At 32.2% G+C, this 23,625-nt stretch overlaps 1 protein-coding gene across 30 annotated transcripts in view; it reads left to right on the top strand.

The window, feature by feature from the left end:
* The window catches only part of LOC127863608 (uncharacterized), a 45,213-nt gene extending 28,794 nt beyond the window's left edge, over nt 1-16,419 (top strand). Inside the window, exons 2-8 of one of the 30 annotated variants that reach the window (XM_052403203.1) lie at nt 9,875-13,156; nt 13,751-13,804; nt 13,967-14,020; nt 14,291-14,344; nt 14,454-14,507; nt 14,563-14,670; nt 14,975-16,419. In XM_052403203.1, the coding sequence (XP_052259163.1) occupies nt 12,889-13,156; nt 13,751-13,804; nt 13,967-14,020; nt 14,291-14,344; nt 14,454-14,507; nt 14,563-14,670; nt 14,975-15,375 (993 nt within the window). In that variant the 5' untranslated portion in view covers nt 9,875-12,888 and the 3' untranslated portion in view covers nt 15,376-16,419. Of the gene's footprint in view, nt 1-9,874; nt 13,427-13,480; nt 13,589-13,750; nt 14,021-14,128; nt 14,235-14,290; nt 14,345-14,453; nt 14,508-14,562; nt 14,725-14,974 lie in introns of those variants that run through there. The other 29 variants (XM_052403198.1, XM_052403202.1, XM_052403196.1 and 26 more) reach the window with 29 other exon arrangements.
* The last annotated feature ends 7,206 nt before the right edge of the window (nt 16,420-23,625 follow it).

Raw genomic sequence — 23,625 nt, forward strand, 5'->3', positions numbered from 1 at the left:
AACTACCATCAGAGAAAAAATAATTATGAATAAAGTTGACCGATATAAACGGGAGTACATTGGTACGTACCTATCATGTATCTAAAAACAGTGTTGGTTGTTCGTAGCGATGACGTATTTAGGAGGGAAGACACGATGACGTCACCAGTACCAAAATTAAGCTTTATTGTACTGTACTAAATAATCGAATTATCAACGAAATTAAATATAATTAAAGCGACTGTACTGTATACTAGACTTACTTATAAAACCAGCTATGCTTATCAAACAATATAGAAGCAAACATATAAAATTGTCATTACATTAATTATCCCAAATTTTAAGAAGAAAGATATAGTGAATCAAACACTAACAAGCATGTGTGTTTAAGTACATCAGTATCAATTATCCCTTTGATAAAAAGGAGCTCATTAAATTAAAAAGTGTATTACTAGCATATGCTTTAAGATATTTACATTTGTGAACACGCTTCAAAACATCTCCATAAAATGATGGTTGTGAAATTCCATTAGTTAAATGCCATTTTAAAGAAACATTATATTTTGAAATTAAATCACTATATTGTGAGTGAAATTTAGCGAATTTACGCCAAAGGTTATGATACAAAAAACCTTGTTTTAACAATTTCTTAGTTAATAAACAATTACGATCATTAAAATCTTCAACACAAGAACATGCTCTAGCGTGTCGTACCAACTGCAAAATGTAAATACCATAGGAAGGACCTTTAGGGATGTTACCATCTAGAAAAGGAAAATTCACAATTTCAAAGTTAAAGTCGTCCCGTTTGTCGAATAAACTTGTTTTTATCATATTATTATTAATAGTTAGATGTAAGTCTAAAAATGCAGCATCTATATTTGATTGACACGATTTATTTAAGACTAGTTCTTTTGGATAGATATTGTGAATATATTGTTCAAAGTATGGATTATCTAAGTTCAGTATGTCATCAATGTATCTACTTGTTAGGTTAAAACGTTGAATCAAATCTATTTGTTTAGTTATTGATAATTCTTACATAAAATCCCTTTCATAACAATATAAAAATAGATCAGCAATAAGCAGGGCACAATTTAAGTACCCATAGGAACACCAATAATTTGTTGAAATATTTTACCATTAAATTCAACAGACAAGTTTTCCAGAAGAAAAGTAAGTGCTTCACAAAATTCAAGACAATTTAAGTCCAGATGATGTATTTATCCAATATCTGATTAGTAAAAAAAGATTTTTTAGAGTTTAAAGCAAGATTAAAGAACACTTCTCTCTTGCAAATGTTTTTTCAATCAGTGAAATGAGTTTGGATTTTATTCAAATGTGAGGGAGCGTTGTATATAGTGTAGAAAAATCATATGTACTTACTTGTGACACCTTATATTTTCTAATTTTAATTTTATCAATAACTTCTAAGGAGTTTTTTATTGACCAAAATAAGTTTATATTACTATTTTCATAAACTGTATTACAATATTTTGCTATATGATATCTAATAGCATTCAAGGCGGATGTTTAAGGTACACTGATAACTGTTGGTGGTACAAGATTGCTCAGGTAGATGGATATTATTGGATTTTAATTTGTCAGCAACAATTGTTTTTAAAAATTTCAAGATCTTTAAATAAACTCTGCTTTTGATGACAGTTTTTTCATTTTGTATTTTTGGTTTATTTGTTTTTATATGGTCGTCAAATATAATATTGTATGAATTTATACTAGTTGATGAGATAACAAGAGATGTGTTTGTGAGAAACACAATGCCCCCTACTGCGCCGCTTTGATCTTGACCTTGATTTTTCACCACTCAAAATGTGCAGCTCCAGGAGATACACATGCATGCCAAATATCAAGTTGCTATCTTCAATATTGCAAAAGCTATGGCCAATGTTAAAGGTTTCAGACAGATGGACAGACTGACGGACAGTTCAACTGCTATGTGCCACTCAACCAGGGGCCAAAAAATGTTTGACCGATAGTTTCATAATTTGACATGGTTAAGACTCAAGGACACATTGCAGTCTTCCTCAAAGGTGTGCTACTGCCATGCATTCACTGTCATTAGATAATGGAATCAAAATACTCTTACAGAATTGGCATTTAGGAAAAACCACAAAAAAGAAGAATGCCCAAAATTACTTACCTTGGTTGGTAAATCCATGATCCTGTCACTAAACTGATGGAAAATGCTGCACAGCAAAATGCACATTTGTGCTTGAAACGCACCGTTCATTTATGTGAAAAAAATTAGGGAAGTTCTTATATTAGCCCTTTGAGTGCTTGAACCGGATTTTGAAGGTTTTTGCAAACAGTTTGGATCCAGATGAAACGCCACAGAATGTGGCGTCTCATCGTGATCCAAACTTTTCTATATAATTCTGATAGTATTCTTTGAAAAAAATCAAAGAAAATGCTAATTTTAGAAATTCAGCTGACAACATTTTAGCAGATGACAAATTACCCAGCATGCAAAGGGTTAAAATGAAAGGACACATTATCCTCATATTGGTTACAATGCGGAAAAATTTCAAGGTTACAAAGCACAAACATACAAAGTGGTACTAAATATTTTAGAAGTGAAAGCTGAAGAAAACATTCCCAATTACAGCATTATTGACTATTAGCCTTAAAAAGGCTATTTTAACGTCATTAACATCATTGAGTAACAATGACATTAAATTTCTTTTGTGCCAAAAATCTCAGATTACACATTACAAACATACAAAAACTAAATAAAATGTATAGTTTTGTGGAAGCAAAGCACCAAAATGATTATTTTATTACAAGGGCTCATTTATAATTTATAAGGTTGCTATTGATGTACAAGGTACGTCTTCCTACCAGCAGTACCGGTATCACAATTCAACTTGCCTGATATTTATTTTCGGTCTGGTGACTTGTTTGGGATTTACAAAGAGGCATAACAAGTTTTGTGTTTCAACTCATCCCAAAAATCTGAATTTTGGTGCACAACATTGTTTTTGTATTCCTTGTTAAGATTTGTATCTTTTTCTTCTTCAGTAGGCCATAATAGAAAATAAACTTTGAATGTAAAGAAGATGTTTTTAATACAAGTCTGATTTGGAAGATTTTTTAATTGAGTGGTCACACATTTTTGTATTGTTCAAAAGTTAAATAGCCAACCTATTTATTTGAGAACTATATGTATGTGTAATCAAACAACTTTTGTTTTGCCCACTACATGCTTGTTATTTATGGAGTAGTATCAGACTTACTCTTTTTGCTCTGTGAGCATGATGGCTACATCTTCTCCCAGGGGTGACCTTTCCATGTGTGACATCTGGAAATAGATAAAATACTGTTAAGAATATTTATATTCTGGAAGTTAAGAAAAATTCCTCATATGGAAGGTGGTTCTATTGATAATGTAAACAAGATGCCAAATTATCAGTAAAACAAGAAAAAATATCTTGAAGATATACAGGGTTGATGTTCATTGGTTTTAATTGTTGAAAACGATCGCCAATTAAATCAAAGAGTTATAAATAAGGTTGCAGATGTTTTTCTGTACAATTCTTTGCCCTTCTACATCCAAGTACATGTTAATGTGTAGGAATGTAGATAGAAAGGGTCTCTTCTTATTGGTGACCCAAAAACAAGAATGTAAAAAGCCCAACGAAGACTAGTATTTGTTAAAACAAGTTTGGAGTTTAAGAAAAATAAATAATGTGTGTCACTCTGTTGATAACTCCAGTATATAACAAAAATATGTTCAGGCGTTTGAAAAGAACTTGTGTATGAAAGTATTGGTCAATCAACATAATACATCAGTATATGGTATTTTTGTCAGGAGCTGGATTTGAATCTGGATTTTCATTTGGTTTTTATTTTTTACATTAAATACTTTTTTGTCAATGAATACATAAAAATGATTTTTTTGCCCACTGGCAGCAAAACTAAATTGGGCTCTGATCGGAACATTTCTGAAATATAACTTGAGTTTTTATAAGCAAATTGTATCATAAAAATTGACGCTCAACACAAATAATACACATTGATTTGTCTGTAACCGCTTGATTTGTAATCTGAAAATATTAACCATTATAACTCATTAATATTCCTGTTACACTTGAAGGTTTGCAAACACATTGCATTAACTACTTGGCATTGGAAGAAAGTTTTATGTTACCACACAATTATTGCCATACTAATCAAGCAAATATGGAAATGTTATTTATATGTAAAGATTATTAAACTTGTGATACTTTTTAATTTGTTTTAGATGTCTCCAGCCAGGCCTTTTTCTGCCTATCTTACAGGTCCGATAGTCGGACCCATTCCCCAAGCCAAATATGCATATTTTTTCTTCAATTCTTAAAAAAAAATCCCCATAAAGAAGTGTCTTATGACTTATGATTATTAGACTCTATATCTCAATTTTATCTTTTAAACAACCTACAAAATATATAATGATAATTTATATGATTTTTATCCGAAATGGCTGGAAAAAAACCCTGCCCAAATAATGCTTTTGTCGACGAAAATTCTTCCCAATTTGGAAGATTTTGCAACTCTAAAAATTCCCAATTTTGCTAGGTACTTTTCCCCCAATTGGACAGAAAAAGGCCTGCCAGCGGTATCTGGTAAAGGCAATATTTTTTCATGATAATTATCTTCTAAGGTAGAAAAGGGATGGGTGCATATTCAAATATTCCACATCAGCCGAATATTGGAATGCAAAATTCTTATTCGAATATACTATTTTTATGCAGAAAAAAGGGCTTCCTGTATTTTTTGCATTCCTGGCAACTCGTTATATGTCAACCAGGACAATTTGCACCTGATTTAATTGTCCATCCAGGAAATCAACACTTGATTGAAGGGTTTGAAACATTAAATGTTTAATGTGTTTTTTTGCAAAGGAAGACATTTGACTTGATTTGACTTTGCTGCGAAACATTATCATGTGGAGGTTGTAACACAACCGTAGCACACTCTTATGTGTCATGATGTATTCCATTTCCATGCCCTTTTCTTTGAAGATGAGGGTGTATATTGTTTTTGGCCTGTCTGTCAGTCATTCTGTCTAAAACTTTAACCTTGGTCATAACTTTAAAAATATTGAAGATAGCAACTTAATATTTGGCATGCATGTGCATCAACGGAGCTGCACATTTTGAGTGGTGAAAGGTAAAGGGAATCTTTCAACTGGTCAAAGGTAAAAAAATAAAAATAATAAAAGCGTGGCATAAGGAGGCATAGTGTTTCTGACAAATACATCTTTTGTTTCTTATGAAAGAAATCCATTGTCCTTCAATTAAAACTTTTTTTCTTACGAAGTTTGTTGTTTTCGGCAAAAATCATAAGTTTAGAAAATGCCTTATAGTATATATTTATCTTCGATAATCTTTGATATATATAAATTGTTGACAGGTGTTATCAAACTAATAAGCAGATTAGCTTAATCAGCCTACACATAACAATTTTTTTTAAACAGTAAATTGACGTGTTTTATCAATGATCTCTTTTACCAAATCAATTAGCTGATGAGACTTAATCAGTCCAGCAAAGTGTTGACAGACTTTATCAATCGTCCATAATCGGTGCCGATTGTCCTTTAGCACGATAAAATCAGATTATCCTGGTCAATACATTCACAAGGTGCCAATTGTCTGGGAAAGCACTAAAACGCATGTTGCTGATTGTACTAATACCATTTGGCTCCTATATATGTATCCCGGAAAAAAATACTTTTTTGAAAAACCCACTTATCTGCTGATACAAATAAAGCTGACCCATTTATAAACCTTTCAAAATCACACATCGTATCAACCGTTATGATTCAAAGTAAGCTATCATTGGTTGATATAATGGACCAGCTTTGTTAAAAATGTACCGTGGTGATTAGTGGGTTTTTCTAAACGTGTGCTTTTCCGGGATAAGTCAATTGACAGTATTTCAACTAAATGTAGACTAATATTAACATTTGCCTATTTTCTCTTTTTAAAAGTTTATTGATTAAGTAATGATGATTATAGAGTACAAATATATCAATACCAAAAAATTGAGCGGTTACATATATATAATGTATGCAGCTTTGCAGCCAATATAGATATTGTTGAAAAATGCTGCCAATAGGGATAGAAAAAAAACTAATCACATATGATTGGATAATTGCCATATATTTAACAACACAAAAATATAAATATTACGGTAATGTAAAATTGTGAAAGTGCAATATGATGTGAAATTACAATTACTTATAAATCACAAAAATTGAAGTATAAATAAAAAAATAAAAAAAAAAACAACAACAACATGATATTTGTTTTGCTAACCACAAAGCAGAAATATTATTTTATTTAATAATGTTTAAATACTTTATGTATGATTTGATTACGGCTGTTTTTGTATACAAATGTTTTTTTTAATATATTATCTTGTTACGGAATACGAATTATGCTTATACTAATTTTAATCATTTTATGTATTGATCTATTTCTTAAAAGAGCTATTTCTTATGAGGTTGTATGATGTGCATTGTTATAATTATTTATTAAGATTTGAGTGTAATCATCAGTTATAAAAAAAGAGCTGCGCCATGAGCGCATGATACGCCCGTCGTTCGCCAATGAAGTAGTAAGGTAATAAATAACCCTTTGAATCATTTTTTTACTTCAGTTTATTTGTATTTGAATACATGGTTTATTTTATAAGAACATGAGCATGGAGCGCCGTCTCCTTGACATTCAACAAAGTCCCATAACTGTGGAACAACAATTCAGAATTCCGTCAAAAACGAAAGGGGATCAGGTTTTATCAATATTAAGATTGTGTTGAAATTTGAAAAAAATCCATCGAAGGATATTTGAGCTACGGTAGGACATTCAATGAAATAACGAAATTTTGACGAACAAAGTCCCATAACTCTGGAACGACAATTCAGAATTCCGTCAAAAACGTAAGGGGATCAGGGTTTATCAATATTAAGATTGTGTTGAAATTTGAAAAAAATCCATCGAAGGATATTTGAAGGATATTTGAGCTACAGTAGGACATTCAATGAAATCACGAAATTTTGACGAACAAAGTCCCATAACTCTGGAACGACAATTCAGAATTCCGTCAAAAACGTAAGGGGATCAGGGTTTATCAATATTAAGATTGTGTTGAAATTTGAAAAAAATCCATCGAAGGATATTTGAGCTACAGTAGGACATTCAATGAAATCACGAAATTTTGACGAACAAAGTCCCATAACTCTGGAACGACAATTCAGAATTCCGTCAAAAACGAAAGGGGATCAGGGTTTATCAATATTAAGATTGTGTTGAAATTTGAAAAAAATCCATCGAAGGATATTTGAGCTACAGTAGGACATTCAATGAAATCACGAAATTTTGACGAACAAAGTCCCATAACTCTGGAACGACAATTCAGAATTCCGTCAAAAACGAAAGGGGATCAGGGTTTATCAATATTAAGATTGTGTTAAAATTTGAAGAAAATCTGTCAAAGGATATTTGACGTAGCGTACGACATTAACAGACGGACAGACGGACGCGGGGACCTACTATACCATAATACGTCCCGTCATAGACGGGCGTATAAAAACATTTGTATTAGACCCTTTATGGGATAACCCCCCTTTTACTAATGGTGCTAGCTAATATTTCTAATGTTACACAATAGGAGACTAAGAAAACAAAAATTAAAGATAATTAATTTGACTAGTAAACTCTTTGTCTGCCGGGACAATTGGAACCTGATTCTATTGTCCATAAAGACAATTGGCACCTGATGATTTGTCTTCCCAGACAATTGCCTACCAACCTTTTTTTCCTAATTTTTGCTATTTTTTCATCTGCCCACATACCATAATTTGCAGCCCCGGACAATCACTTAATTCATTCATGCCGTACGTACGCAACCATATGTATTCAATTACAATACATTTTTTATTTTTGCTTTTATATAATTTTCTGTATAAACAAAATTGTACTGCCTTTAAAGGATATGAAATTTAATGGGGGTTTTTCGCCAAGAAATGCATGTGTTTGGTTAGCTTAATTTAATTGCAATAATTACTGATAACGTTTTTGTGAAAAATAGCGCAGTTAAGTGCTGGTTTAAAGAGTCTGCTGCTGACATCTTTAGTTGACTTTCTTTTTCACCTTTGCATGCTGGGAAATTTGTCGTCTGCTGAAATGTTGTCTGCTGAATTTCCAAAATTAGCATCTTTTTTTTTTTTCAAAGAATACTAATATAATAGCAAATAGTTTGGATCCTGATGAGACGCTACATTCTGTGGCGTCTCATCTGGATCCAAACTGTTTGCAAAGGTCTTCAAAATAAGGTTCTAGCACTGAAAGAGTTAAAATGGTAACTTCAGCATATGACAAACTGACATTTTGGTCTTTTTTAAAGAAAATTTAGAATACGGGTATGCTGTTAGAAATTGGAAGGTCATTTTTGTGTACATGAACATTTTCTGGATTCATACATGTGCTTTATTTGTAATGAAAATTGAATGGAATTCATTTCTGATTTTGTCAAACAGAGTTACTGGTATTTCTGCATGGGCTACCTCAGGCTTTAAATTTTAATAGGTTAATGTGTCGTCAGAAAAAAATATTTGGTTCTTAAATGGGTGCATACAAAATAAATTTAAAACCGAAATAAAAGCTGGCATGCATTTTGCTTGCCCCTATATATTTCTACACAAAAATAATTTGAAAAATTAATCAGGTGCTGATTGTCCAGGTTGAATATTTAATTGGGTGTTGATTTTCCAGACAAATAAACAAGGTGCCAATTTTCCATGAATGCAAAAAGACGCACAAAGCCAATTGTCCTGGTGTCGTTTGTCCTACTGTCCTATCATTTTATGATACTACAGGAATGGTAGCAACAAACATCAGTTTTATGTTTGAACAGACATATGTCCAGCTTATAAATACATTTAATTAATTAAAATTTGAAGCTTAAATTTAAAACAAAATGAATTCAAATGCCTTAAAAATAAACCTTTTCTAGTCACAATTCTTGTTATTATTTTTGGAATTGTATACTTTAATATTGGTATCCGGACAAACGGCATCCAGACATTTTGCTCCCTGCATTTATTCGTCCACCAAGACAATCAGCACCAATTAAAGGCAATTGATAAAGCTTATCAAGTTTAATCCGCTTATAGTTTGGTAAAAGAGATGATTAATAAATCCTGACAACAAACTGTTGTGTTATCAAACTAATTTAAGTCTGGACTGATTTAAAGCGTATCTGCTTATTGGTTTGATAACACCTGTATGGCAAGCAGTTTGACGTATAATCCCAAGAAACTAGGTTTCTCATGAGAACCTAGGTTTTCATGAGAACCTAGGTTCTCATAGACACATAGAACTTAGGTTCTCATGAGAACTTAGGTTTTCATGAGAACTTAGGTTTTCATTCTGAGAACTTAAGTTCTCGTTTGATATCCAATGTTTTCAGAAGAACCTAGTTTCTCGACAGCTTTTCGCGTCGTTCTCTTTGATAACCTAGGTTTTCATGAGAGCCCAAGATTTCGTTTGGGAACCATAGTTCTCATGAGAACCTAGGTTTTCATTCTGAGAACCTAGGTTCTCATTCTGAGAACCTAGGTTCTCATGAGAAACCTAGTTTCTTGGGATTATGCGTCGAACCGCTTGCCATACACCTGTAAACAATTTTTATATATTGAAGATTATCACATCTAATTAAAGAATTTTCTTATTTTATATTTTTCTCCGAAAACAACAAACTTTGAAAGAAAATAATTGTTCATAAAAGAAAATGGATTTATTTCATAAGAAAAAATGGCATTCATTACAACACATAAGGGTGTGCAAAGGTTGTGTTACGACAATTACATTATTTTTTTTATTGTTTTTTGCAGCAAAGTCATATCAAGTCAAATGTCTTCATTTGAGAAAAACAAAAAGGTACTGGATCGAGGCTGCATGAGAAATAATTCAACAATGGGAAAATGAGTGCAGTTACTTCAAAAGGCAAAAGACCCCACCCTCAACTCAGATTATGGCATCACTACCAGATATCAGGTTGAAAATGCCATTGAGAGCGTTTGTGCACTGTGCTGTTGATAATGCGGTTCTTTTTCTAACAATTCTTTTTTTTCAAAATTGTCATTTTCAAGATTAGGCATTATATGTAGTGTTAAAGGGCATAATAATTCCCTATATTATGCCATCACAATTTTTAGTAATTTCATTAATGAAGCCAGTATAGAATTCATGAGAACATCTCAGGAACATTCTGAAGATCAGTGTGTAACAAGAAACAAGAAAACTGTAAAATTAAATTTTGTATGTTAATAATTGCTGAACTTTGTTGCTAATGTCATTTTATTCTAATGTGTATGAACATATATTTATCTTTTCATTATTCATGATCGCTGCACATGTGTTGTGTTCAAATTGGTTGTGTATTTAAGTAAAACAAATAGCATAAGACAACTCTATTTTAACTAGATCTTTAGTTCCTTCCATATTGCATGAAGCTAGATATGCAATCTTCTTCTTGTATAGTTCAAATACAAAATTGACTTCACAATAATGTACCTATAACTTGACTTTATTTTAAAATAAGCACTTGTTTTTTTTAACCATTTATAAAAAAGATGTAGTTGTGAAAATTCAGAAAAAAAGGGATTATAATCATTGGCGTCCGCATGAATTTTCCAAGTTGGGGTCAAGGAGGGATCAGCCCCATTTGCCGCCAGAGGCGTAGAAAATTCTGAGAATAAGGCCAGATATTGGTGAATCATGAAGTATATATGGAAGATTACAAATCAGGATTAACCCTTTCAGTGCTGGAACCGGATTTTGAAGGCTTTTGCAAACAGTTTGGATCCAGATGAGACGCTACAGAATGTGTCTTCTCATCAGGATCCAAACTGTTTGCTATTGTGATAGTGGCCTTTGAAAAAAAGTGAAGAAAATGATGATTTAAAAAATTCAGCAGACAACATTTTAGCAGACTACAAATTTCCCAGCATGCAAAGGGTTAAGAATCAACTGTATTGGAATGGATTATACATGTACCTATTTTCTCTCAACTTTGATTTCAGTGACTTTTCATATAGAATTCACTTAAAAAGATATCTCAGGAACGGAGCAACCGTCTATTGGACTGAGATTTTTCGATTAAGAGAAACGCATCATAAGAGAAGAGTGCCTGGATTAACAGCACTTGATGTAGTGGACACAGAAACTATTGCAGGCACAATCGTATCACAGTGCAAAAAGTACGTTCTTAACGTAAACAAGCTACTCGGCCAAGGATACGATGCTTGACTATTGCTGGAAAAGGAACATGTTGTACAAGTCGGTATTAAATCCCATTATCCTCTGGCCATTTTTGTACATTGTTCGGCTCACCGTATAAATCTTGGTGTTAATGATCTAAGATAATATGGCTAGTTCGGAACACACAATTGTTAAGCGAAACAAGGTAGACTGCAAAGTATAAACGCATACAAATCTAGGCTTCGAAATACGCCGTCAGTAAGAATATTTCGCACAAAACAAACAGAATTTGAAAGGACGACAGGCTGCACATCAGCTATGGACGGCAACTAGAACGGCGACATTTGTCATTTTGTGATACTTAATAGCCAAATATTCGTCCATTTTAGAGCCCATTACGCAAGCACATCAGACAGCTCAATAAGAGAAAATTATGGACACAATTTATATTCAGTACATGGACTCACTGATCCAGTCTTTAGGAAACTGATTTTCAGAATGTTATATGCCTGCGTTCATGTTATTTCAACTGCATCGGAACCACATTAAAAATTTTGATCGATCAGACATTACAGATACAGTCCGAACCATCCAACGAATTTTATCGAATCGATAATTTTGAACAAGACACAATGTCATCGTACGTCATGAGCAAGAAGAAATCACTTGAACAGAATAAGTCAGCTTGTGTTGACTTGGTAATAAAAATGGTTATGTTTCCAGCCGTGCGTGAGGCGATGAACATATTACTAGCGCTGAGTCAAGAGTCAAGACATGGCTAAGATACACCATGTCCGATCAGACAGGCTCTCATGATTATTCATGATGAGCGTTCAAAGGGAACGCATGAACACAGACAAGAATATGTTCATACAAAAAACCATCATGATGTTCAGCAGAGACAACTTCGCCTTCACTTCCTATTCAGGAACTGAATAAATGTTAATTGTTTAAGTTTTCACCTCGACCTCGCACAAATTAATCATGTTTATTACAATCTATTGAGAGTAAGTAAATTTTGCAATAACCATATCCATGATTGGTTTGAATGTAAATGGGAGTTGTTGTTCGTGTGAAACTAACAAGGGGTCATTCTGATCAAAATTGTTCAATTCAGGAATCATAATTTACAGTTTAGATTTTTCCAGGGGGGGGGGGGGGGGTTAGCTGACCCCATGTGCCCATATGTGCGGACGCCCATGATTATAATGCAAAGTAAATAAATATAATTAAGTTAGTTTAAACATTTTTATGAAGGAAGGTAAATAGGATGTCAACTTCAATGTTGTATAGTTGAGTTATCTTTCTTGAATAATTACTTATTGAGTAATTGATATGCATTTTTAAGTTGTCTGTGTTGCAAAACAATATTCAAAATTGTACACAGTTGAATGATTATAGAATGATTAATAGAGAAGGTAGTCTGCAATTAAAAGTAAATTGATATCTTTGCAATTCAAGTAACTTGACCTCTTTTCTTGTTATTTATATTATAAATCATTGATGATAAAATTGATTTGTATTCAGTTGTCAAAGTGTAAAATGGTCATATACAATAATAGTTGAAATTAGATTCTTGATTATACAAAATATCTATGTACTTACAGGGACGTAAAGTTTGTGTATATATCTATGTATTGATTTAATGAATCGAGTACTCTTATCTAGTAAATTTGAGAAGGTATGTATAGTAAAAGGTAAATGTATGCAAGTCAGAAGTATGACTATCAGTTTCATATGTATAGTAACAGGTATATGTATGCAAGTCATAAGTATGACTATCAGTTTCATATGTATGGTAACAGGTATATGTATGCAAGTCAGAAGTATGACTATCAGTTTCATATGTATAGTAACAGGTATATGTATGCAAGTCATTAGTATGACTATCAGTTTCATATGTATGGTAACAGGTATATGTATGCAAGTCAGAAGTATGACTATCAGTTTCATATGTATAGTAACAGGTATATGTATGCAAGTCATTAGTATGACTATCAGTTTCATATGTATAGTAACAGGTATATGTATGCAAGTCATAAGTATGACTATCAGTTTCATATGTATAGTAACAGGTATATGTATGCAAGTCATTAGTATGACTATCAGTTTCATATGTATAGTAACAGGTATATGTATGCAAGTCATAAGTATGACTATCAGTTTCATATGTATAGTAACAGGTATATGTATGCAAGTCATTAGTATGACTATCAGTTTCATATGTAAAGTAACAGGTATATGTATGCAAGTCATTAGTATGACTATCAGTTTCATATGTATAGTAACAGGTATATGTATGCAAGTCATTAGTATGACTATCAGTTTCATATGTATAGTAACAGGTATATGTATGCAAGTCATTAGTATGACTATCAGTTTCATATGTATAGTAACAGGTATATGTATGCAAGTCATAAGTATGACTATCAGTTTCATATGTATAGTAACAGGTATATGTATGCAAGTCATAAGTATGACTATCAGTTTCATATGTATGGTAACAGGTATATGTATGCAAGTCATTAGTATGACTATCAGTTTCATATGTATAGTAACAGGTATATGTATGCAAGTCATTAGTATGACTATCAGTTTCATATGTATAGTAACAGGTATATGTATGCAAGTCATTAGTATGACTATCAGTTTCATATGTATGGTAACAGGTATATGTATGCAAGTCATAAGTATGACTATCAGTTTCATATGTATGGTAACAGGTATATGTATGCAAGTCATTAGTATGACTATCAGTTTCATATGTATGGTAACAGGTATATGTATGCAAGTCATTAGTATGATTATCAGTTTCATATGTATAGTAACAGGTATATGTATGCAAGTCATTAGTATGATTATCAGTTTCATATGTATAGTAACAGGTATATGTATGCAAGTCATTAGTATGATTATCAGTTTCATATGTATGGTAACAGGTATATTTAGCAAGTCATAAGTATGACTTATCAGTTTCATATGTATAGTAACAGGTATATGTATGCAAGTCATTAGTATGATTATCAGTTTCATATGTATGGTAACAGGTATATGTATGCAAGTCATTAGTATGACTATCAGTTTCATATGTATGGTAACAGGTATATGTATGCAAGTCATAAGTATGACTTATCAGTTTCATATGTATAGTAACAGGTATATGTATGCAAGTCATTAGTATGATTATCAGTTTCATATGTATGGTAACAGGTATATGTATGCAAGTCATTAGTATGACTATCAGTTTCATATGTATGGTAACAGGTATATGTATGCAAGTCATAAGTATGACTTATCAGTTTCATATGTATAGTAACAGGTATATGTATGCAAGTCATTAGTATGATTATCAGTTTCATATGTATGGTAACAGGTATATGTATGCAAGTCAGAAGTATGACTATCAGTTTCATATGTATGGTAACAGGTATATGTATGCAAGTCATAAGTATGACTATCAGTTTCATATGTATAGTAACAGGTATATGTATGCAAGTCATTAGTATGACAATCAGTTTCATATGTTGGTCAGTTTCATATGTATAGTAACAGGTATATGTATGCAAGTCATAAGTATGACTATCAGTTTCATATGTATGGTAACAGGTATATGTATGCAAGTCATAAGTATGACTATCAGTTTCATATGTATAGTAACAGGTATATGTATGCAAGTCATTAGTATGACAATCAGTTTCATATGTTGGTCAGTTTCATATGTATAGTAACAGGTATATGTATGCAAGTCATAAGTATGACTATCAGTTTCATATGTATAGTAACAGGTATATGTATGCAAGTCATTAGTATGACTATCAGTTTCATATGTATGGTAACAGGTATATGTATGCAAGTCATAAGTATGACTACCAGTTTCATATGTATAGTAACAGGTATATGTATGCAAGTCATTAGTATGACTATCAGTTTCATATGTATGGTAACAGGTATATGTATGCAAGTCATTAGTATGACTATCAGTTTCATATGTATGGTAACAGGTATATGTATGCAAGTCATAAGTATGACTATCAGTTTCATATGTATAGTAACAGGTATATATATGCAAGTCATTAGTATGACTATCAGTTTCATGATAAAAACCATGGATGAGATAAGTTTTGTTTGTTGAATTGTTGTTGGCAATAATTAAACATGTATCACAAATCAGTAACAATTTGCATTGTTATTGACATATTTTAGACTAAATGGTATTGAGAATTCAAAATGTAATAGTCTTTAATATTTAAGTATACTTCTCGAAGTGTACATTATTAATTGATACTATTTAGAACTGTCTATTTAGTCAGTTGATGGAAATAGGCTATACCCATCAAAGGTGGGGAGAATGTTCAGTAGAGAACTAGAATTTATGTGGTTAAATGTTACCTTAATCTATTGAAAAAGGTGCAGTAAAAATCGAGCATGATAGCATTAGTGAAATCGAAAACGTGTTTTGTAATCCAAAAATTACAAAGAAAGTAAAGTATATATTTGTTTTTAGGACAATTAAAAGTTTAAATCGATCACCCATGTCATCTTTAGACAGTGGCAAACAGAGATTCTCGTCAGCATTCAAATGAAGAGCGTCATAAACTTGTTGAACTCTTTCAGTGCTGGAACCACATTTTGAAGGCCTTGCAAACAGTTTGGATCCAGATAAGACACAACAGAATGTGGCGTCTCATCAGGATCCAAACTGTTTGCTATTCTGATAGTATTCTTTGAAAAAAAATCTAAAAAAATGCTAATTTTAGAAATTCAGCAGACGACATTTTAGCAGACAACAAATTATCCAGCATGCAAAGGGTTAACTTATTACTATTGTTAAATCCTGAACAAACAGTAAATCACTGTTATAATTGTTATATCGCTGTTATAACTGTATGCATTTAAGAAAATATTTTCCAAAAGCTTATGTGTCCAAAAATTCTTGTTCAAGTTATTCCAGAAATTTTAAATTAACAAATTGTGTCATTTTATTTAGTTTCTTCTGTTTTCTGGTACTTGCGCTGGTTATTACAATCCTATTGTGTCTAGTCATAACAATGAACACATATTTTTTTATTTCTTTATTATTTTATTGCTGTTTCCTATACATTTAGTCATAATATTACAATTGTATACATGTATCATGTATATAACAGTGCATGAAGAAAAATATATTAACACACAATCTTTATTTGTCTAATCTATGAACATTAAATAGCATTTTCAAGTTCATCACCATAACTACACATTTCTAACTTGACATGTAATGTCTTGACATTTTACAACAAAATCGTGTAATCTTCAATATAGAAACAATTGTTGTCAGCACACATCTGAGCTGAACAACACCAGCTGCAGGAATTCACGTGTTTGTTCATTTTGTTTGTGACAGACGGACAACGCCTATTATATATCACTCTGCCTTTGCCGGGGGATAACAATAATGGGTAATATTCATGTCAATAATTCATGGCATAAAAGCTGCAATTCTGCAAAACTGTGCAGTTTGGATTGATCCTAAAAGTATATACATAATATAACACATAAGTCAGGCTTCTCTCCAGGCAGATTAAGCACGGAAGTCCCGTGGTGCCTAATCTTCAAAACCAATTTTGCCGCATCGCTTGTGTTTAATTTTTTTTCAGTCTAAACTGCTTAGATTCCAAAAGTCTGTTCTTCCAAGTCAGTCAATGTAGAGGTTTTACAAGGTGTAAGCTCACCATCCTGAGAACTGTTTGTCTTGATATAGTCCTGATCAGTAGTCGGCCATACTGAATCAGCATACGAAAGGGTCCGCGATTCTTTAGACCAGCCTACGGTTTCTCGATAATTAGAAGTTATCTGTTGAATTCGTATTTTTATTTTATTTGTATCCGTTATAACGGGTGAAATAAAATACGATGCGTGATTCACAAAAATATGATTTATAAAATAACAAATAAAACTAATAAATTAAGTTGTTTAGAGTGTGTTATATTGTATTGTAGTCTCTGACATTTTAAAGCAAAGCAGGTCTGATGACGTTGCAGCGTTTTAGCTGCCCGTGTCCGCGAAAATCGAGACGAACGAATGTTTTTATGTGAATCGATAAATGTGTTTTTAATCGTCTCTTTGTTGAATCTTTGTCTTTAAAACTCAAAACAAGATGAGCATATTGTGGTTTTAGCGTTTATCTAACAGTCTAGTTTTATGTAAAGATATTTTAAAATAATTAGATTAGATATTAAAGATCCGCACCCACACTGCAAAGTATTTATGTTAAGCAGAGTGCTCGGACAATGGTCAATAAACCAATTAGCTAGTGGCATACCGTGGTTCTTGTCTGCCAGTGCCTGAGCAAGAAACCAAACAAAGTAAATGCAATTGGTAAGCAATTAAACTAAAACCAGTGGATTTTCAACGAAATAACTCAATTTGTTTCTATTAAAAAATCTGCAAGTACATGTGTTAACATCATGCAGGTCAATATATATTTATATCGAACTAATAATTCCACAACATGCAGATCGGCGGCTGCTAAACGGCGTCAGTATGCTGTTCGTATCCGCATAAAATCGCGCAGCGAGCGATGCTATGGAAAAGCCACATACACATAGGGACGCGTACATGCGCTATGCAGCATGACATCCGTAAATCATGTAAATGTTCATCAAATCAAAATATGTTGAGGAACGATTTGCAAGTTGGTTGTTGTTGTTTTTTTATAATGACATTTATACAAAACATTGAATCTTAATACTTTGCTTTAAATTCATGATTTTCATATTAAACATTTTAATACAAACATTGAAATTGAACCCTAAGCACAACATAGTTGCAATATAGCACAAAATTGATGTTGCAAATAGTAAATATTACCTTCTCAAGAAGAAACAGTAGAACGAACGAAGAACAATATAAAGAAGTGAAACTCAGCAATGCAGTAATGAACAATATAAAGAAGTGAAACTCAGCAAAATTGAACAGTGAACGTGAATTTTAAGCTTCCTTATATAGTAAGCCAGATACCCATGGGCTGTTAATGCACTGGAGCATTTCAAATTACCGACCAAACGCTTTATCCGTCTTGTCATTTGAGTGGATTTTCCCGTTATAATCTACCATGTCCATTTCGAACTATTAAAATTATCACATGTATTGATAACTGATCAGCATTTCCACCTGCAAAACTACTATGTCGACATTTGCGAAACGAATTATTTACTGTGTTGCGATGTTGTAATCCTATTAACGAGTTTTGTGTAATCCGAAATAAACGCGATTCTATTCTCAATTATCCACATCAAAACGAGTTTTCTTACTTAGAGGTTCGTTTTCTGCATTACTCTAAATGATGTCTGAACAAGACATTTCATTTATGGAATGTACAAATCCATTTTGAAACGTTTATGTTGTTTTTTTTTGTGTTTTTATGTCCCCCACTATAGTAGTGGGGGACATATTGTTTCTGCCCTGTCTGTCTGTTGGTCTGTTGGTCTGTTTGGGCCAACTTTAACATTTTGCAATAACTTTTGCTATATTGAAGGTCAAGGTCAAGGTCATCCTTCAAGGTCAGAGGTCAAATATATGTGGCCCAAATCGCTCATTTTATGAATACTTTTGCAATATTGAAGATAGCAACTTCATATTTGGCATGCATGTGTATCTCATGGAGCTGCACATTTTGAGTGGTGAAAGGTCAAGGTCATCCTTCAAGGTCAGAGGTCAAATATATGTGGCCCAAATCACTTATTTTATAAATACTTTTGCAATATTGAAGATAGCAACTTGATATTTGGCATGCATGTGTATCTCATGGAGCTGCACATTTTGAGTGGTGAAAGGTCAAGGTCAAGGTCATCCTTCAAGGTCATAGGTCAAATATATGTTGCCCAAATCGCTTATTTTATGAATACTTTTGCAATATTGAAGATAGCAACTTGATATGTGGCATGCATGTGTATCTCGTGGAGCTGCACAATTTGAGTGGTGAAAGGTCAAAGTCATCCTTCACAAGGTCAAGGTCATTCTCCAAGGTAAAACGTCATATAGGGGGACATTGTGTTTCACAAACGCATCTTGTTTTTAAAACCGAAATTACTCTTAAGTTTTCGGACACTCAAATTATAGTTGGTCGTTCCATATAAATTTAGATACTCATAAACATTCCCAAAATACAGAGTCCGACAATCTGGAGATGCACTGGAATTATACAAAATGCACTTGCATGTTCCTATATTCATTTGCATAACATCATGTATGAATTATAGCGTGTGCATGTATAAACCTCATCGTTTTGTAATATTTACTAAGGATATTTTGCAATTGATTAAAACTAGTTTCATTGGGTTTGACTTACCGGTAGTTTTCCTGAGATATTCCAAATTTGTACTTTGACCATAGGGATTGATTTGATTTGTACTTTGACTAGCATTTGATAGACTTTAGTTCGCAATTTTAATTTACACCGAAATAAAATCTGGATACTAAGATTATATGGTCTTTAAAAAAATAACATTTGGCAAAGAAAAATATGTGCCAATGTGTCACACTTAAGCAGGAACGCATGCACGCATTCACACACGCACGCACGCGCGCCGCCGCGCACACACACATACACACACAAGTAAACAAAACATCCATTTACGTTCATGATCAAAACTTTTAAAAGATTACAAAAGCCGAGAGGCTCATTATGCATGAGAAATAATAATATTATAAAATAAATAATCAAAAACTCCCTTAAATAGCAATACTAATCGTATAATTCCTTACACGAAACATAATAAGAAGAAGCGATTAACATATAGTTACCGATCAGTAAGCCCATATCGAAACAAAATACAGAACTTATTCGGTAATTTGAATACAGATGATTTCATCCAAGTACATATCAACAGAGATATAAACCGTAACGACACGCATACTATAAATATATAAACAATTATTATTTTTTCTGTACGATGAAGACAGTGAAATTTAGGAATCCAAATTATTACAAACATTTGCAAAACATACTTTATTTTTTAGATATGATAAATTATCTTCTGTAATGTAAGCTTCACGATTTTAGTGATTTTCAAGGCTTAAACAACCACTACCCGAGCATGTCACGCCTCATGTTTGAATCAATGACCAAAAAGATGGATACATCAGAATCGCAAAGTTCGACTTGAAAAACCCGGCGACAGAGAGTCTAAAGTTTAAACATATAGCAACTGTCTGTGATTATTGGGAAATGTTGCGTACGAAAAAGAGGAAAATGAGTTAAAATAGGTTAATACAGATCTAGTTAAGTGTGAAACATGAAATGTACTGACTTTACTTTGGCGATTTAGGGGGGGGGGGGGGGGGGGGGGCGTTCGTTACCTTTTTTTTTACACTTTTATTTACAAGGTTTACAATAAACAAGAACATATTCATACACATTACATACACAAACATAACTTTCTTTGCAAGATCAATTTCAGTTGGTTTACATTATGCTTATTAAAATAAGAACATTAACAGAGAAGAGTGATTATGTATTTAAGGTTAAAGATCACGTTGACATAGCAAAGCAATATAAATAATCGTATTAAAGTGGCTTCACAGTATAACGCATATTGTCTTGGAATAATGCAACAAAAAACACAAACAAGCAACAGAAAGTATGTGAAAATGACAAGGAAAAAAACACTATGGTAAAGCAATAATGATGCATAAAGAAGTAAGAAATATGTCAAAATGTAAAGTTACATCAAACCATTACATCATTGCGTAAGCCCTATGTGGTAGCATAGGGAACAGCGATGTATACAATGTTACAATTTAAAAGATTTGGACAAAACATCCTATAACCGAAATACGGCAGCATTCAAAGCAAAAGCGAAAAAGAATAGTGTCTTTCGGTTAGGGCGAAGTTCCTGTTTTGGGATTTAAAAAAATATATATATAAATAAGCACTATAGGTTAATGAGGCATTATGCGTTAATTATTCATCAGTTCTTTTAGAAGGGCTATGAACTTAGATAATAACTGGTGCTTAGTATCACTTTTTTATGTAATGTATTTCCAATATTAGTAGACCGTCCAGGAGGATGCTGGACATATTAACTTTTTTTTTATTCAATATAATACATACAACGTAAACATGTATATGATCATACAACATAGTGATTGTACAAAGCAATAAAGTTCAGACATATTATACAATATATGTTAATATATATATTTTTTTAGAGAGAAAAGAAAAGAACAACAGAAGAATAGTTATGAAAAATGATGAGTTGTATAAAGTCGGAAGAAAGCATACTGGACTTGTGTGTTTTGTTGTATATTCAAAATGATCTTGTAAGATTGAAAAAATAAAATAAAAAAATAAACAAACATATTTTAGAAAGATAAACTAACGTTAGAGTGAAATGTATATAAGTGGACAAAACATTATGAGAATTTAATCAGATTCCATTTTTGTTCAAAGATTTGTAATGTGTAATTACTGAGGGCTATTTCTTTCTCAATCTGGATTTTTAGTTTAAGACTATGGACAAAACAATTAAAATTTGGTACTTGTTTTTTGTAATTCATGTTAAAGATAAAATATTTCATCAATATAAGAATAAAATTCACAAGATTATTACAGTCTATTGATTTCAATTAGTTAATTCCGAAACTTATTTTAAGAAAGATAGCTTTACGTTTAGTTGCTGTTGTTAAAGAAAAGATACTAATTGATTCCAAATAGGCTGAACGTGTTTGCACTCCCAAAAAAGATGTTCTATAGTTAGTTTCAATGTTTTCACCGCAGAAGTCACACAGATTTGAGTTAGATAATTTGCATTTAAAGAGATATTTATTTGTAGCTATAATTCTATGGATGCATTTATATTGAAAATTTCTCACTGTGCTTTCAATAGTTGCTTTATATGGCATGGTAAATATGTGTTTCCAATTAAGCTCATGTTCTCCGAAAAGGACTTGCCATTTATTTTGGATTTTGGAGTTTTCTGTAGGGTTTTGAATTTGTAGTGTGTAAAATATTTTATTTGTTTTGTTTTTTCTTCCAAGTATTTTTTCTACAAATGTTGTTTGAGTACATGGTGTATTATTTGTATTGATATCAGATTTAATATGTATGGGTATGCTTTTGATTAGTGTGTAGTACTTCAGAACATTATTTAAAGGTATTCCGTATATGTAGCATATAGCATCAAAAGAGTAGAAATCCTTAATTCTGTAGTCATATAATTGGTCGACATATTTAATGCTTCGTTCAAACCAATCTTTATAGAAAAACGTCTTATTGTTTGAAGTTATGTGTTTGTTGTTCCATAAAATTGTTTTACTGTTGGTTTTGGTTTCTAGGTTATGAGTGACATCACTCCATGCTGATAGAACATCAGACAGAAATATGTTTTCGTTTGCAATTGCATATAAGATAGTATTGCTGATGTTACATTCAAAGAGTAAGGAGTCACCCTATTTTTTTAGAATTTTCTGGTAGAATAATTTCCATTTACTCGTATTGGTATTATCTAGGTATCTTTTTACCCAGCTGCATTTGATTGTATTCAAGAATGAGTCAATGTTCGTAAATTGGATACCTCCATTTTCTACAGATTGAATTAACTGAGTTCGTTTTATTTTATCAGGCTTACCGTCCCATATGAGATTAAATATTGCTGATTTTATATCGTTAATAATATCATTTGGTGGATTTGGGAGAACTGTTAATACATAAATTAATTTAGGAAGTGCAAACGTTTTCAATACTGTGTGTTTTCCGATCAGTGTAAGTTTACGATGATGCCATTTAAGCAGTTTTTAAAATTCTGTAATTTAGGTAGTATTTTAAGAACTGTATCCTTTTCATTATTTGTGAAAGTAATTCCTAACGTTGTGGCTTCATCGGATGTCCAATTAAATTTCATTTCTTTTTTATATAGGACATTACTTTGTTTTAATTTACCTACTCGTAGCAGAGTAAATTTACTTTTGTTTAGTTTAAGACCCGATGTCATTCCGTAAAGGGTTAGTGACTCTATTTAGGTTATGGAAAGAATCGTAATTGTCGTTTAAGAAATAAGTTGCATCGTCAGCAAATAGGGACTGTTTGATATCTTCATCAGGTTCTAGTGATATGCCTTTTATGTGTTTATTTGATTGGATGTGATGTGATAGATACTCGATGCAAATAATAAATAGCGATGATGAGAGTGGACATCCTTGTCAAACCCCTCGTTCGATGTTAAAACTGTTTGAAAAGAAGCCATTGTTAATGATTATACTGTTAATATCGGTATAGAATAGTTTGATCCATTGAATGAGACTTTCACCAAAGTTAATATTTTCTAAACAAGAGAACATAAATTAATGATCAATCGAATCGAATGCCTTTTCAAAGTCTGCAAAGAATATAAGACCAGGATTG

Source organism: Dreissena polymorpha, unplaced genomic scaffold (assembly GCF_020536995.1).
Source record: "Dreissena polymorpha isolate Duluth1 unplaced genomic scaffold, UMN_Dpol_1.0 chrUn020, whole genome shotgun sequence".
Taxonomy (NCBI): Eukaryota; Metazoa; Mollusca; class Bivalvia; order Myida; family Dreissenidae; genus Dreissena; species Dreissena polymorpha.